Genomic DNA, 17,843 nt, shown 5'->3' on the forward strand with positions numbered 1-17,843 from the left:
GAGACCGCGGGCGATACCGGCGGGGTTGCGTGCAGCGCCTCTGGGAGCTCCCCAGGGCGCAAGGCCAAGGCAGCGCTTCTGGATGCAGCTCGGAACTCTCTGTCCGCCCTCTCGCTGGCTGAGAGACACGCGGCCTCTGGAATGCTCTCGGGGCCATCGTTAAGTTGACCTGCATGGCACAGGGTCTCTGTGTCATTCGCACGTACCTTTTCTCACGATGGCACCTCCAGCCATGTGGGCTCCTTGCTGGGACGCTCCAGCGAGGTGCCTGCGGAGCTCAGTCCCAGTGGGACCCTGTGCGTCTTTGCTTCAGCTCCAGCTGTGTGGTTGGCTGTCCCCAAACTCGTGGTGACACAAATGTAAACGTTTTGCGGTTTCTCACTTCAGTGTCATCTTCTTTGCCACCACATGCTGGTGATCTGCATGTGTTTGTTGTATTCACTAATTTACCCCATTTAGCTTCTTAATCTTCATATCAGTAAAAGGAAATCATTTCCTCAAGGAACTTTGTATAATATATAAAATTTCCATTTTCTTGTATTACACAAATATTGTATATAAAGTGCATAGTTATAAATGAATATTAAAATATGAATATATGACATGTATTTTATAGGTAGATAAAACAGAAAAGTAAATAATTTTTGGCATATCAGAAACATTCTAGCAAACCGAGCTCTTACCTATTACGTAAAACTTCCAGTTCTTTTAAAGTAACACAAGGTTTTATTTCTCCTTTGAGAGATTAATGAGTAGTAATAATTTGCTGCTACGCACATTGTCTGCACATAGTAGGTATTTAAAGAATATTTGTGGAATGACTGAAGAAAAGAGCTATAAAATAGAAATTATCTTTTTTTATGAAAGAAGATAGTTTTTCACCTGCCTTCCAGACCCTTCTACCCTCACACATATTCATCAACATTCTGGGAAAATGTATTTGTCTTACTGTTATTTGAAAACATAAGTATTGGTAATGTTCTTATGACTGAAGGCAGTTTTATTGCTACAGCAATACAGAAATCTGAAAAAAATAGAGTATTTTTTGGACAAAGGGAATTTATCTTGGAAATCTGCCTGGAGAGGTTCTTTATATCCATAGGATTGGGCCGTAGACTACCAGGACAATAGCAGGCTTTAAAACCATCGAGGCTGATGCTTCCCAAATGCTAGTCTTTGAATCAGCAAATCAGGATCACCTGGGAAACATCAACATACAGATTCCCAGACTTTTCCAGAAACTCTGATTCAGCTTGTCAGGCCCGGGCTCCCAGGTGATTCTAGCGATCAGCCAGGTTTGGGAGAGACACTAGATCTTAGCCTATGTCCCCTGCCCGGTAGCTCCTTCTCGTCGCCACTCATCAGCTTCAGATGTGCCGAACTCTTCCCGCGGCCCCTCTTTCCCCTCTTAACCCTTGTCTTCACAGCTCGGTTCTCGGCAGCCGTTACACTCTCTCTCTCTCTTTTCACACCTGCCAGTCACCCTCCAGCTGCTCCCGAATGGCCGTCACCACAGTCACCAAAGATTGCAGAGTCATGAAATCCAAAGGACAGTTTTTAGCATAATGATCCTTTCTGGTCTTTCTGCAGCATGTGACCCTGTTGGTCACTCCCTTCTTGAAGCTCCCCCCCTTCATCATTGGTGACCCACACTTTTCTCTTTCTCCATCTCCTGAGACTCTCGTGGGACCCTGTCCCCCTCCGTCCTCTGCCTCGCCTGTGCGTGCGAGCGCTCCTCAGTATTTGGTTCCCACGCCCTGTGTCAGTTTGCAAGGGCCGCCATAACAAAGTACCATGGACTGGGGCGCTCAAACAACAGAAGTGTATTTTCTCACAGTTCTGGAGGCAGGAAGTCCAAGAAGAAAGCGTCTGCAGTTTCGGTTACTTCTGAGGCCTCTCTCCGTGGCGTACGAACGGCCACCGACCCCGTGTCCTCACGTGGTCGCCCCTTGGCCGGCCTGTTATTGGTGTCCTAATCTCTTATAGGGACACCAGTCCTCTGGGCTTAGGCCCAAACATTTTACCTTAATCGCCCTTTTTAAAGGGCCTCTCTCCAAATATAGTCACCTTTTGAGGTACTGAGGGCTGAGACTTCAACGTGAAAATCTGGGGGACACAATGCAGCCCATAAAAGGCCCGCTGTGTATCCCATCTGTATTCTGTCCCCAGGTGATTTCATCGACACGCTCGCCCTCTGTGTGTTGGTTGCTCCGAGCTCATCGCTCTCACCTCAGGGCCACTCCCCTGAACTTTGTCACCACAGGTGCAACTCTGTCCTGCCTCAGGACGCCCGTGGCGGCTGTCCCCGGCTGGATCCCTCTTCTCCCTCCTCCGTTGCTCAGTCATTACTGAGAATTCCCTGTTGAACCTGTGACCCTGTGCATCTGCGCCTGGATCTTCAGTTTCATCTAAGAGAGTGGCACTCTGTCCGTCCAGCTGCACAGAAAAGAAAGTCACCCTTGTCCCCTCCCTCTTTCTTTCACACCTCACTCAAAATTCATGGATGAGACCATCCAGTCTTACTTTTAAAGGGCCTCTCAAAGCCACACCCTCCTTTCCATCGCCACGACCCGAGTTGCAGCTGCTGTCGTCTCTTCTGTGGGCCACCTCCGTCACTTCCCAACGGGCTTCCCTGTGTCTGCGTGCTCGTGCTTCACTTCCTCTCCTCTCCGCAGCGTGAGTGAGCTTTCCTCAAAGCCCACTTGATTTTGTCCCATACCTCCTGTGCCGAAAACATTCCGATGTTACATTTGGAATGAAAGCACATGTTCTTAGCCTGGCCTGCAAGCCTAGGGAGACTGTCTCTCGTCTGTCATGTCGCAGCAACCGCCACACTGTGAACACTTCCATCATGCCTCCTACCTCTGGGCCTTTGCACGTGCTGCGCTCACGTACTCTCATCCCTCCAGTGCCAGCGCAAAGGAACGGTGCTCGTACGCTCCAGACAAGGTTGGAATGTAGGCTTAGCTTCACAGAGCCTGGCCTGTTCCCTCACTGCTGAGGATGCATTGCATCATGTCATTGTCTGATGCTGCTCCTCTCCCCCACCTGACTGTGGGCCATGTGAGAGTGAGGCCGGTGTGTGCTCACTGTCCTCCCCCAGACGCTCCGGGCAGTGCTTGCACACAGTAGGCGTGGCTCACTGTCCTCCCCCAGGAGCTCCGTGCAGTGCTTGCACACAGTAGGCGTGGCTCACTGTCCTCCCCCAGACGCTCCGGGCAGTGCTTGCACACAGTAGGCGTGGCTCACTGTCCTCCCCCAGGAGCTCCGGGCAGTGCTTGCACACAGTAGGCGTGGCTCACTGTCCTCCCCCAGGAGCTCTGGGCAGTGCTTGCACACAGTAGGCGTGGCTCACTGTCCTCCCCCAGGAGCTCTGGGCAGTGCTTGCACACAGTAGGCGTGGCTCACTGTCCTCCCCCAGGAGCTCCGGGCAGTGCTTGCACACAGTAGGCGTGGCTTTCCATCTTCTCCCAGACAGTGCAGTGCTTGCACTCTGTCGATGCTCAGTCATTTTTTAAAATGAATACTCCTTTATCTTTTTGCCACCGTTTATTCTACCAGCTATCTATAGTTGGAAGTGGAGAGAGTTTCCAAGGTTTCACTTTCATAGACAATATCACAGTGAGTATCCTTAGGAATAATCATGGCCCACATTTTTAATACTTTGGCCAAATATTATCAGTGAAGTTGCTGTGTCAGTTACGACTTTTGACACAAACTGTCAACCTCTCCGCTGATAAAGAGGATATCAATTAAGATTTCCAACTGTAATATTTAAATAAGCTCCTTTTTATTCACCCTCGCCACTATCTTAACTTCTTCCCAGTCAGATAAGCAATGAAAATGATGTGCTCTGAGTATGCACCCTAAGTGCCGTGCAGCGGTCTGAGATTTCCTTCTTACTCCAGGAGGCAGTTTGATATCGTATAGATTAAATAGACATAAAACTTCTGATTGGTTTCAGAAATAGGATCTATCTCACCAGGTTGTTAAATGGGTTAAATAAATTATTGCATATAAGATACTTTGAACTGTGCCTAGTGCATAGTAAGCACTCAGTAAATACTAGCCTTCACTATTTTCAGACACATTAAAATATCACACTCCCCAAGGCATTAGTGAAAAAAAAATCTTCCACTGCAACCTAATAAAATATACAGTGTACTTATAATTAGCGATTATTAAGTGGAACAAAGGGCTACTATTGAAAAGAGTTCATATTTTCAGAGCTGCACGTCAGAGATGCTTTGCTGCGCAGGGAAAGGCAGAATGAGGTGATCGGAAGAGAACAGCACAAACAGAAGGTGCTGCGTGAACAGCTCGCCATAAAGTCAGAGCTGGCCCCTCCTGGTTTACTTGCAGTTTATCTTATTACATCCTGAAAAGCAACAGCGACCTTCTCAGCACCGTTCACAGGCTGGTTGTCCTGTTACAGGAGATGTCCGCAATGACATTTACATCACCCTGATTCATGGGGAGTTTGACAAAGGGAAAAAGAAGACGCCCAAGAACGTGGAGGTGACCATGTCTGTGTGCGACGAGGAGGGCAACACAGTGGAGGTACGCGCCGTGGCCCCGGGTGGCGTTGCCGCCACGCTGCCTCACAACGCCAGGGCTCCCGCCTGAGGGCGACTGCTCTCCTCGCCAGGGTGTATCCGGTTTTTCATAAGGAAAGCCATGAAACCTGTTAAATTTGTGGTTAGCCATGACCAGTTTTAGTAAGGAACCCATTTAGACTCTTATTTTTATATGTCTCCTGGGCTGAGAAATAGATCAAGCTGCTCCTGATTTCACGTGCACGCTCCCAATACAGAGGTTCTTTGTCATTTTCCAACTATTCAGCCACTTCTAAGCTTGTCCCTTTCCTCGGGGGTTGAGGGAGGTGGCGTGTGCCCAGAGGGCACTGGAAGGCCCGTCTGTCTCCTGCACCGGGCAAGCAGAGCCAAGGTGGGCGTGCCCAGCAGAGCACTGTCTGACTGGCAGCCTCTTGGTCCGAGGTCAGCTAATCAGGATGCCACAGCCCGGAGAGAGTAAGTGATTTTCTCAGGAATCAGGTTAGTGGGGGAGTGGGAAATGGATCCAGGAACCCTGACTCTCCGTCCGGAGCCCTGCAGCCGTCCATGCGGCGGATTCTGACAACAGAGGGAAGGATGTAGACAGGAGGCTTGCCCTGTCTCAGTGACGTCTGGCTCCTCACGGAGGAGCCCTGGTCACCTGCTTTGGAATCCAAGAATCCAGCTGTCGGCGCACTCAGCTCACCGTGTGCCGCGCTGTGTAGGCACTTGAGGGAACCACAGGGCACACGACCCTGTCACCTTCCCTTGGGTATATAATCTTCGAGGGAAACTGTTGACTAGTTGAGCAGCATTCTGCGTCATGGGACAAGCAGAATTCTGTGGGCCATGCCGTGGGAGCGACCCTTTTGTGGTATTGGTAGGCAAGTACACATCTTCTACAAGTCGACCACTCCACAGCTTTGCTAACTAGCTTGGAGGTGCCCCCATGGAAGCTGGTTTTACTAAGTGGCTCATTAGTAGGAAAAGGCACAGCATAAGTTTTGGGGAGCATGCTGTCCCTATACAGCAGGTCCTTAATGTATGGACAGGGCCTTGCAAAGCCGTGGGAGCGACCTGAGTCTGTGCCGCGCTCCTGACTGCCCTCACTAGGCCACTGTTCCCTGGAAGAGGAAATGAGAGGGAAGAAAGAGGACTGTGTGTCTGGTGAGGGAAGAGGGAATAAAAGTTGCAGCAAAGAGGAGTGTTAGGATGGTGCAGGGTCCCTTAGCGATCACCACACTGAGACCCTCAGAGGAAGTTGTAGAAGCTCATTCTTACTCTGCTCTTCGTGTCCCGGGTGTGATCAGTGTATGGCCGCCCGCGACAGGCCTGGGCTGGCCGTGTGGAGGGCAGAGGGCGCATGCGTGGTGTGGGGGGGTACCTTCATTGTTGTAGATAATATTATCCTCTCCTCATTTTTTCTCTCCATCCACAGAAAGCAATTCATCCTGGAGCGGGATACGAAGGCATTTCAGAGTACAAGTCAGTCGTCTATTACCAAGTCAAACAGCCCTGTTGGTATGAGACCGTCAAGGTGAGACTGTATCTCTGGCATATGTTCACCTCGCGTAGGTTCCTTTCTTTTTACCTGCAAGTCGTTCTCACTTTATCCCGAAGTTTTAGGTAGGTCGCCTGTGGTGTACAATACGAAAACTGACTGTTACAGTTCTGCAGAAGAGTATTTATCTTAAAGAAACTCAGATTCCGTCAATGGCATTCTCATTCATTAATGTGTCGAAATTTGAGCAGAGAGACTGGTTGCAATGACGTAATCGGCAGCCACGATGGTCCAAAGCCAAATGGAAATGTTCACACTCTGCAAGTAGTTGCCTAACATTTTTTTCTTCTTGGCCTCTGACCAAGTTTTCTGGGATTCTTTTCAGTTTGACTATGTATGTTACACACTGCAAAGTGCTTTTCAGAGCAGCCACCTCAGGGGAGCCTCTCAGTAGCCCTGCAACTAAACTGTTCAGGGCTGTGATGCGCTCTCTGCTCAGGTGCCTGGGACTCCAAGGACTCAGTGATTCCCAAGACCGTGCAGTGGCCCCGTGTCGGAGCCCGAGTCAGAGCCGCCTCTGAGTCCCAGGCTCCGCCAGCAGGACTCAGAGCTCCCCGAGGACTCAGGGCCTTCCGAGCTCCGTGGGAAGACTCGGGAAAGACACGCTCGTGTTAATATCTCAATACAGAAGTAACTGTTGTCCACAATTTTAGGTGCTTCAGATGTTTTGAATTGTGCTGTTTATACAAATTCATACTGGGCTTTTAAAAACTACTTACCTCGACGCATTAAAGGTATTCAGAAGCGTGTTTTTAGATACTTGTGGAGTATTCCATCATACAGTTGTGCGAGGATTTGCTTCCCTGTGTGTCACAAATTCTGTCCTCTTTTCATTGCCCTGGACTTCAGTTTTTGCTGTCCACCTTTGTTATGTAGGCAGCGAAAGTCTCCCGCGTCCACAGTATATGTCTTTTCCTTCTATTAGGACCCAAATTAATACCATATAAATACACACCTCGCAGTCTGAAAGGTCCTGTATAAACCTCAAAGGGCTGATCTTTTCCCTCTGAAGTATCTCCTCCTTTATATTTGAGAAAACACTAGAAACTCGTAATATCTCCAGTCTCAGACTCTGTGTAAACAGCAAAGATGATCTCCTAAGAGTCTTGCAGCTCGAAAATAGCTCCGTGTCCTTTGAACAAAACCTTCCACCAAATCGCACTTCAGTGCTTTTTGGAATTAGTGCTGTGACCGTACCCTAACATTGAGCCTCATTCTGTAAAATGAGCTATGAGCACAAAGGAACGGATACACGTGAACGAAGAACATCTTGTTATCATGCAGGTGTCCATTGCCATAGAAGAGGTTGCTCACTGCCACGTGAGGTTCACCTTCCGGCACCGATCGTCTCAGGAATGTGAGTATGAAGCAGCGCCGCCACCTCCATAAACGCGTGCTTCCTCTCGCTGGGCGGCGCTTCCATGGGTCCACAGAGCTTGAAGGCTGGAGAGCTGGCACCGTATTTCAGAACGCATGGGTTGGTGCTAAGGAAATCGGAAATTAAATGAATTCTCTGGGGCTTTCAAGATGTGTTGTTATTCTGTATTAGAATTTCCCCAAAATGTGTTCTGTGAATACTAAATTTTTGTGAGATGCTAACAGATGCTCCATGACAAAAACGCTTCTGCCGTCGCCCAGGAACAGGAAGTGCCCTGTGTCTCACCTCCCTCTCAGACGTTCACGCTGTGCGCTGCCGTGTTGCTGAAAAGTGCGCAGCAAGGAAACAGTTTCATATGAAACTGTGTAATCTCTTGTTTTCCCAAATTACTGTTTTTCTCATTTCAAGTCCCAGATTACAGATAATGAAGTGGTTGCCCTAACGTGTGACCGGAAGAAAAAAATGAATTGTTTTCAGATTGATCACAAAACTTCTGCAAGTGTCTTGTAACTCAGCACTGCACGAAAATGCAATTCTTTATTTCAAACTGAATATAGTAGACCCATCTACATACCAGACTGCAGGCCCGGCCCTGGGTCTGTCACCGCTGATGGGACGGGGCCACCGCTCTGAAGGGCCTCGGTGGTCCCCCGAGGAAGACGAGCAGGAGCGCGCGGGGTGGAGTGCAGCACGGCGGCCTGGGCCCCAGCAGCCGTCAGAGCTACGGGGCGCCCAGCGTGCAGCGCCTCGGCCCACTGGGGACTCTGGGGTTTGTGCGTAAGGCTTCTTAAATCTTAGCTGAGACTCGAGGGAGCCCGCCCAAGGGGGACAGTGTCTGGAAACCGGAGTGAGCTCAGCCGGGCTGCAGAGGGAGCGGCGGGAGCAATGGTAATCTTAGGCTGAACACCGTGAAGTGGCCACTTGGTCAATATCAAATAGTCAAACACCAGCATAATAGCAATTATATCAATATATATTGATATAACAACATATACCAATAGCATTTAGAGTGTGCCAGACACTCCATGAAGCTCTGTTTACACCATCACTGGTTTATGTCCACCACAACCTGATAAAGCACATACTGCTCTATCTACGTTTATAATAAAGGAGCCGAGCACAGAGAGGTTAAGTCCGTGGCCACAGTCACACTGCTAGTAAGTGACAGAGCCTGGGTTGGCACCTCTGCGGTCTGGGTCCAGGTGGACTGGAGCCAGGTCGTGGCAGATGAAGGTCCTTTTGAACCATGTTCTGGAGGAGACATTCGAGGCTGTTTTCTCGGGGGTGGGGGTGGGCGTGGTTTGGCATGTGATTTAACAGCCTTGTTCATAATGTCCTCATACTGACCACCGCCCAGGTGGTCATCAGAGTGGGAATGGATAAAGAAGAAGGTCACTGCTTAGCCATTGCGGGGACACGTGAGTCACAGCAAACCTTAGAGCTGTGTCTGTGGTGAGAACAGGCCGCCAGTTCCCCTGGCCTTCGGCGTCTGAGTAGGGGGTGCAGTGAGCTCAGACCTGAAGAGCAGAAATTAGGAGGGGCCTGCCCGCCCCAAGTGCCACAGAGCACACACCCCGCCTCTCCTGGCACTTGGGCTAATACCTAGGAAGGAGGAGGAGAGCAGAAACCTCGTGGAAGTGCTTGGGAGCAGGGTTGTTGACCTGATTAGGTTTGACTTTGGGATCTCTCTCTGGCTGTAGAGCAGAGGAAGCGATGGCTGGAAAGGACTAGAGACAGAGAGACTGGAGAGGGTGGTCCTGTAGAAACAGAGGGAGAAGTGAGGGCGGCCTGCACTTGGGTGGGAGCAGAAGGGAGGGAGGGAGAAGGCACAGGTACCAGGGCATTCAGTGCACGGAGTTGGAATTGACCTGGGGCGGGGTTGGTGTGGACAGGCACATCTCTGATACTGGTAACGGAGTGGGTTGCTGGTCTCACTCACTTGTAAACGTAGAGAGAGGAGCACGCCTGGAGGTACCAGCAGATTTCGGGTTGGGAAACATTTCCTTTAGGGAGCCTGTGGCACACACGGCAGGGATGGATTATTGTAACTCGCTGACCCCTGCTGGTTTCAGCACGGCTGAGTATCACACCTCGGAGCCAAAGGCGAGGTCAGGCGCCGGCGCTGGCGCTCTCGGATAGCTCTCCTGCACTGCTCAGACGCGTTCTTTCTGTCTTTTCAGCCAGAGATAAGTCGGAGCGAGCCTTTGGGGTGGCCTTTGTGAGGCTGATGAACCCGGACGGCACCACCCTGAAGGACGGGAGGCACGACCTGGTCATTTATAAGGTGGTGTGAGCAGGGGGTGCCTGGGGGGTGCGGCGGAAATATGTGCTCTTTCTGAAATGGGTTCTAGAGGTTCCTTTCAGATTCACATGTATAAATGTCCAAAACTCCTCTAGAGCCACGGCGTTTGCCCTGCCCCTTTAAAGAAACTCGGAGGCCTGCGTCCCGCCAGCCGCAGGGCAGGGCAGGGCGTCCCATTCCTTTCTGCCGAGAATGGGTTACATTTCCGAAGGCTGAGTCCCCTGGGTGCCGTGAGTCCCGGGCCTTTCTGCAGAGAGTGTTCTCCTTCCCCTGCAGATGGCGCTCTGGGGAAGGGACCGGTCGGGGCTGCCCCCTGGCCTCCGCGTCCCCTGGGTGGAGCGCCGCCAGCTGCACTGTTGGGCTGGGGCCAAGTGTGCTGCGTGTGGCGGGATGTGGTTTCGTTACCAGCGTGAGCCAGGCACCGGTTCCCTGCCATTGGGCAGTTTCCTTCTCTGACAGTTTTGTCCTCTAACTGTTCCAGAGCTATCGCACCTGCTGAGATTTTTAAGTAGAAGGTAGATGCCAGAAGATCTCATTTACCCAACGGTATCACAGACTTGGCAGCTCTTTGGAGATGTATCTCTCTGATCGACTCTTTCCTTACGAGCTATTATTAGTGCATAAATAGTTTTGGAAGGCATGGCAAACCATTTCTTCCCAACGAAGCCAGTCGATCCAACAACATATAATTGTGACCACTTAGAGGTTTAAGGAGCTCCAACCTTATTCTTTAATATGTCTTTATTTATAGCAGAGCCCTAGATTATTCCTGGTCTAGCTTATAACTTGCTCTATTTTCATTCAATGTTGAAATTGTTTCTGGGCCCTGGCTCTGGGAAGGCATCGCCGTGCCTCTGCGTGGGAAGGGATCTAGGCGTAACTTGATCAAGCCTCATCCCTTACTCTGGAAATGCCCGGTGTCCAGGAGAGATACTCTTTTCATTGGCACGTCAGAGGTTTTGCCCATCGTTTGGCATTGCTGACACGCTGCCTTTTCAGGGAGAGAACAAGAAAATGGAAGATGCCAAGTACTACCTGACCCTGCCTGGCACCAAGGTGGAGCTGGAAGAAAAGGAGCTCCAAGCATCCAGGACCCTGGCTGGCTTCGCCCCGGCCAAGGACAGCACCAGAGACAGCTTTCAGGTTGCCACGGTCATCTGCTCCACCAAGCTCACCCAGAACGGTAGGCGTGGCGACGGCAGGACACCAGACCGCACTTTCTGCTTGGTCCTCCCGGGAGGCTCTGTCAGACTCGGGCCGGGCCAGACGGGGCCGCAGCTCCTCTGCGGGGGTGCTGGGCGCACGGGATTCATGCGATGTCCCGGGACGACCAGGTGTCCTGACCAAACAGCAAGCTCCTTCTGAGGTTTTGTTGTCTATCTTTTAAACAGGGTAGGAAGCACTTTGGGTATGTTCTACATCGTCAAACCTATAAATGTATTTATTGGGACCCACTAAGATTTCTTCTCTGGATTTTATGGCAGTACTTAGCAAATGGAGCCTGAGCATATGGATGAGTCACGTTAGTCCTGGCTGCTACTGTCACAACCTTTGGGCTTCGCTGTGCAAGTCTGTTGACATGCATTGCAAAGTGGCACTTATTGTGCTACAGATTTTTTATAAATTATTTAATTGTTTGCCATTTTGCAGCTTTTGGACTGCAATGAACCCATCCTGTGGAAAAAATAATGGCTTAAAATGTCCTATTCTGGACAAAGGAAATTAAGAATTTAACTTATATAAGATTAGAAAGTCTTATGTTTCTTTCCTTCAAGGCAGCAAAGACCTCTGATAATGTGTCCTGTGTAACATACCCGCCGAGGGATATGGGTGACTGGGAGGACACTGGCAGAGAAGGGCAGCCCGTGTCCTGCGCAGACAGGCCCCACCAGGGGCAGGGGGTTCCGCCCACCCCCCCAGAGAGCTGCCTCCTTCCTGTTTTTTCCCAAGCAGTCAGGGATTTGTTTCCCTATAACCAGCTGAATAGTTAAAATGGGCTTCATTTTGCTCCTCCTTGAAATCTCTACTATCTTTTATAACTTCTCTAGTATATATCATGGCATCTGATAGCCAATAGTCACTTCTACTCATTTAATTTACATAACGCATAGCATCCTACCGAACATGGTGAGCCAGGAATTAGCTGCTCAAGGGGTTCGCCTTAGAGCTCCAGTCGCCCGGTGCTGCGCAGTGGGCGAGCTGCCTTTGGCCTCTGAGAAGCTTGGGAGGGGCTCCTGGCAAGGGCGCCTCCTTAGGGCAGCGCTAGGACGAGACAGTTGAGATGGGAGGCGCAGCCAAGGATCAGAGGTTGGTTATCTGTAGAAGGGTCGATACTGTTTTGATGAATCATAGTTGGCTAGAGAACATGGATAGTACTTCAACTTGGCTGAGTGTCCAGACTTAAAAGAGTGAAGTTAAAGCTGATACCTGTTGGAAAGTAAAAGCACACGCACCAAAACGTAAGCCAGAAAAATGGCAAATCTTTGGAGACGTTATAAAGAACTGTGGTTGCAAAGGACTCTGGGGGAGAGGGGGAGGGGTGAATGGGCAGAGCACAGGGGATTTTAAAGCAGCGTCACTGTGCTGTGTGGTGCTGTAACAGGCACAGGTCATCATACGTTGGTCAAAACGCACGGAATGTACCACCCGAAGCAAACCCTGACGTACACCGTGGACTTCAGTTAGTAAACTGTGTTAATTGTGATAAATGTACCACAGGATGTACGATGTTACCAGGAAACCGGGGAGCAGTGAAGGGATTTGTGGGAATTCTCTGTACTTTCTGCCTCATTTTTCTGTGAAAAACTGCTCCAAGAAAAAAAAATCTATTAAGATAAAAGAAAACCAAAAATTTAAACCAGAAGGCTTTCTGAGTTTCACAGACAACACGACAAACTTGTATCAGTGAATTCTCCTTGCTAGGTAAAATGTAGACATAATAAATTGCGAATATGAGGTGAAATGTTACACTATTTATGGAAGATGATTTAGAAGGTGTATCAAAGATTTAAAATGTGTTCAGACCCTTCGACCTCGTAATTTGACCCCTAGAAATTGAGCCCAAGTGAGCAATGAGAGGTGCGCGCAACGATTAATGTACAAAGCTGTTTCCCTATGATTCATGATGGAAGACAGTGGAAATGTCTAAATGTCCAACACTCAGGATCAGTTTGAATTACGTAGTAGAATTAACTGCCAAGCTATATGCTCCTGCCAAATATATTTTAAAACATATTTAAAGACATGAAAAAATTTTAATATCACGTAGAGTAAAATCTCAGTGTTGTTTAAGTAAGTGCATAAGGACAACTTGGAGCCAGTTGCCTGGGTTCAAATCCCAGCTCTGCCACTTAGCAGCTGTGTCACCTTAGGCAAGTCGTTTGACCCCTCTGTGACTTAGTTTCCTCACCTTTAAAATGGGAGTGATCATAATATGTGTCTCAAAGAGTGAAGTAAATTAAAATAAGTAAAAGCCAAGCAGCAGTGTCTAGTGCCTCATAAACACCATGAATATTAGCTGTTGTTATCGCTGTCATCATCACTGTCATATGTACACAGAAAGAGACAAAGCGGAACAACTGCAAAAGTTTGGACGGTTCTTATTTTCTTTGTTTTTGGTATTTTCCAAATGTTTCTCTATGAAACGTCAAACTGTTACTTTTAAGTCTGGCCGTAGACACTTTGAAGCATCCGTGTGCTTTTGGGACCGTGAAGGGATGTCCGAGAGGGACAGCACTTGTCAGACACCTCGCTGACTGTCCTTCCCAGAGACTAGAGTTCAAAGAAAAGAAGTAATGAACACCTGAAGGTTAACTCCTAAGGCCAAGCAAAAGGCGTTTCCGTTGGAGATGCCTGTGCTGTTATGGGCGTCTCAGCGCCAGGCCAGCGTTCAGGGCGCCCAGCGCCGGGCAGCAGCACGTGGACACCGGGCCCGCTGGGGGCCCTTGGCCCAGCTTCTCATGCCCGGGAACTGCGCTGCCTGCCTGTGGCAGCCCCTGGTTTCGCATAGCTCATGACGTTTAATTAGCATTGGATGAGGTTACGACTTCAGTTCCTCCGTCACTCAGGCCGTTCCAGGGCCGCAGTAGGTTCGGGCGGCTGGCGGCCTCAGTGTTGGGCAGCACAGGTGTGCCCCGTTCCGCCACCCGCAGGGGTTCCCCTGGGGGCCTGTCCTCTGTCGTCATCTCACTCCTGGTGTTTAGATCTAAGAACAGCTCATCCATCATACCAAAAAGAAGTCGTAAATAATATCCTGTCCCAAAGAGGGTTTAAGGAGGCAAACTGATCTAGACCAGACAGACGTGATCTCCCTTGGCATGGCTGGGGGTAGGAAGTAGGGCAGATACAGGAAAGACAGGGAGACCCACGGGCCGCCGCGAGCATCCGAGAAAGCACAGCACTCGGGTTGTTCTTGGAGCTGCTTTCCTCTAGCTTGATGTAAAAGATAAAGAACCAAGGTCATTTATTTTGAGAAAGAAGAAGCTGGAGAGTGTTAGCACAGCATCCATCTCTGCGGGCCTTTCCTGACCAATAGGGCAGCTGTCCCTCCCGTGGAGACCGTGACCAGACGCATTTTTCCGTAGCCTAGGAGGCCTGTTCAGACTAAGGAGGTTAAAAGCCACCGGCCCTTGTTAGAGACAGAACTTGTAGACTCCTCATTAATTTTTTCAAAACAAGAACAGACCGGTTTCTAGCGGCTCATTTGTTGCTGGGCCCGGACAGAGGGTGAGGATAGATTAGTTGCTGCAGGAAAGGGAGAAGGGAGGTCAGGGGCCTGCGGGGGGACCCCGTGCCGGGCTGTTCCCAGTCAGCCAGGCCCTAGCATGGGCACGGCCCCGGTATTGCCATTACTGAGCTCAGTTTATGGATCGGAAATTTGAGTTAAAGTGCTAAAATAGTTTGCCTAAGGTCATAAGTGGTGGTCAGGGGCCTGCAAATGGACATAAGACTTCAAAGCGTGTGGTTTTTCTCTCTGTCTGCTTTTTTTTTATTAAATGTTACAGTTTCTAATCCTCTCCCAAAGGTATTTCCTGTCCTAGGTTTGGGGACTGTTGTGTAGAGCATCCTGAATTTTCACATACTTCTCCTGGGGATGGAAACTGGGACAACTTGGGGTGACTTGTGAAAATACCTGGTACGGTGTAAGACGGTCATCCCTGCTGATGTGGAAGAATCCCACTCTCGTTTTGTGTCTCAGAGGAGCTACTGCGCCTCGAGACCAGAAGATGTAGAGAATGCTCAGAGCAGAGTTGTTTGTGATAGCAAAACCCTGGAAACCACCCAGATGTTCACCGGAGTAGAATGCATAAGCAGTCACGGTACATTTATCCAAGGCGATGGATGAGCTAGAGCAGCGTGCATCAGCCCGGTGGGCCACAGAAGTGCAGCAGCCCAGGCCTGTCTCCGCAGTGCTGTGCCACCGCTGTTCCGGCCCCAAGACCTGGGATCTGGCAGATGACAGATGCGTTCCTACTAGGAGCAGTGATGGGGCATGCGAATGTCTTAGGGAATAAACGTCTGGGCCTGTCGATGGGTGCTTTGCAGATGCTTAAAGCTCCTGGGTGACTGTAGAGTCTGCATCCTTCTTCTCAGGCAGCAGTGAGTGAAGTGCAGTAAGAAGGGGGTGGCGCCTTCGCTGCCCTGCTGCGGAAGTAGAGATGAGGGCCGGAGGTGGGCCATGCCGTGGGCGGCCCGGCGCGGTGCCTGTTACTAAGTGGTGAAGGAGTGAATGAACTGAAGAATCGTATTGAGCACATGACAGCTTCCCAGGGCTACTGGTTCTCTTTTCATCCATCCTTTCATCCATGGACTCAGGCCTTCACCACACATGTACTGAGCGCCTACTAGATACCTAGCAGCATGGGAGGGTTATAAGAATGAAAGCAATATGGTTCCTGCCTGAAGTGGCTCAAATCTATGGGAAGAGCGCAAGAGACACCAAGTGTGTCTTTATTATTTGTTATTTTCTGGACATATATGTGTATGTATGCCCCGGAAGGAGTGCCCACAGCAGAGAATGATTGGGAAGTTTTCCTCAGAGGGAATAAAGGTTGAGATGGGCCTTGAAATTTAAGTAGGAGCTCATAGATCCTTAGTAGTTAGGTGCATTTCAGGCAAAGAGAAGAATACATGCAAAACCAGGGAGCGGTTTCAGAGCCTGCTGTCGCGTGGGGGCCTGGCTGCTGGGGATAAAAAGAGGACGGTGGCCAGTGGGGCTGGCAGGAGGGCCGCGGGGGTCCTCCCTCCCTTCCGTGAGTGGCTTGGGGACTTCATTCTGCTCACAATGGGAGTCTGCCGGCACTGGGTCTTGGAGACTTGTGAGGGACCAGACAACGTGCATGCCAATAAAACAAATACCCCTGTGACACAAACGGACTATTCTAATGAACAGTATGTGTTTTCCACTACTTATATATATATGTGCGTGTGTATCTATCCATTAATTAAAAACTATGTATTGCTGCTTTTACTAGATACATCTCTGTTAATAGTAGTAGTTACTTGATACACTGAACAAAACATTAAAGTAGTAACAGCCTAGGCACCTGCTGTATTTCCTTGAGACACTTTAGTAGCTCAGCATTCATTAAAGCTGTAAGTGGCTTGAAAATTTGAAATTCTGCATTTTAAATGCAGAGTCATCTCAAGACTTTTGCCCCAGACTTACCCGAAGGGCCGTGAATCTGTTCAGCCTCTTAGCGGCTTGCCCGAGCTGCTTGTCCGTCCCTGCGGGTGCCGGGGAGCAGGCTGTCCAGGCAGCAGCGGCACAGCTGGTTGGAATCAGATCAGTCTATAATTAAGTTCCTTCCCTGGCAGCTGTGTGACTGAAGGCAGGGACTTCAGTTTCACAAAGCCTCAGTTTCCTCATCTCAAAAAAGGAAAAAAATCAGATCTGGTCTACAGTGTGGATGTGATGTTTAAATGAATTAATGCATGTATCTAAGTTCCCTTTTCACTCAGTCCACCGAGACACAGGTATTGACAGGGAGGAGCTAAGCAGGTGCAGCGGATTGTAGGCAGGAAGGCATGAGCTGGGCATCAGCAGGTGTCTGCTGTGTGGCTGGGTGGCATTATTGCAAAATGTGAGTTGTATTCAGGTATTGTTTTACGTTCCTGACCATAAGTGGTTAATTTCTTTTGTCTTTGAAAAATGAAAGAAGACCACAAGGTTTTCCTCTGACTTAGATAGGATGCAGTAAAGAATACGTAAGGTATCGGCCACCATTAAGAGCCGTTGTCTTTCCTAGAGAGCTCTGTAGCTCTACCCAGAAATGGTCCGCGTTGCTCTTCCTCATCGGCGCCTAATGTTTATGATTTGTGTTCATTCCTTGTAGTTGACCTGTTAGGCTTGTTAAATTGGCGTTCGAACTCCCAGAACATTCAGCACAACTTAATGAAGTTAAAGGACGTGGAAGGAGCAGAGATTGTTAAGGTATGTTTATATAGTCATACTTAGAAATATACCCACTGTATCATGACTTCAACATTGTAAATGAAACCTACCCCATTGTAAATGTGAAACTTGGTAGCTACATTGAGAAGCAAGTGTGTGATTTTTAAGAAAACGCTATTTTTAAACCTATGCCGTTGAAACTTCATTATCCTCAAATTTCTGCAGTATGTAGCTGGACCAAAAGCACAAATAACCTTTCTATTTTTCTTTCCTCAGTTTTTGCAAGATACACTAGATGCACTTTTTAACATAATGATGGAAATGTCAGACAATGAAACATACGACTTTCTTGTGTTTGATGCACTGGTAAGCAATTAAACATATTAACTAGTGCTTATTCTCTCACCTGTTAGTTATTCATCTATTATAAATAATTGTGATAAATAGACTCCTACATAAATATTTGTATAACATCTGTACTATTTCTTTTTTTAAAATTTTATTTAAAAAAATTTTTTATTAGTTTATTTTTAGAGAGAACAGAAGGGAGGGAGAAGGAGAGGGAGGGAAACATCAGTATGTGGTTGCCTCTCACATGGCCCTACTGGAGACCTGGCCCGCAACCTAACTGGGAATCGAACACGCAACCCTTTGGT

At 49.0% G+C, this 17,843-nt stretch overlaps 1 protein-coding gene across 1 annotated transcript in view; it reads left to right on the forward strand.

Moving 5' to 3' along the window:
- DOCK5 (dedicator of cytokinesis 5) overlaps positions 1-17,843 on the forward strand; it is a 186,354-nt gene that overhangs the window by 102,484 nt on the left and 66,027 nt on the right. The window contains exons 14-20 of the mRNA XM_054578985.1: positions 4,436-4,560; positions 5,992-6,090; positions 7,399-7,471; positions 9,673-9,776; positions 10,794-10,977; positions 17,129-17,226; positions 17,464-17,553. Coding sequence (XP_054434960.1) covers positions 4,436-4,560; positions 5,992-6,090; positions 7,399-7,471; positions 9,673-9,776; positions 10,794-10,977; positions 17,129-17,226; positions 17,464-17,553 — 773 coding nt within the window. The remainder of the gene's footprint in view (positions 1-4,435; positions 4,561-5,991; positions 6,091-7,398; positions 7,472-9,672; positions 9,777-10,793; positions 10,978-17,128; positions 17,227-17,463; positions 17,554-17,843) is intronic.

The sequence above is a fragment of the Pteronotus mesoamericanus genome, unplaced genomic scaffold (assembly GCF_021234165.1).
Source record: "Pteronotus mesoamericanus isolate MK-2021 breed Mesoamerican mustached bat unplaced genomic scaffold, CSHL_Meso_final contig_502, whole genome shotgun sequence".
Taxonomy (NCBI): domain Eukaryota; kingdom Metazoa; phylum Chordata; class Mammalia; order Chiroptera; family Mormoopidae; genus Pteronotus; species Pteronotus mesoamericanus.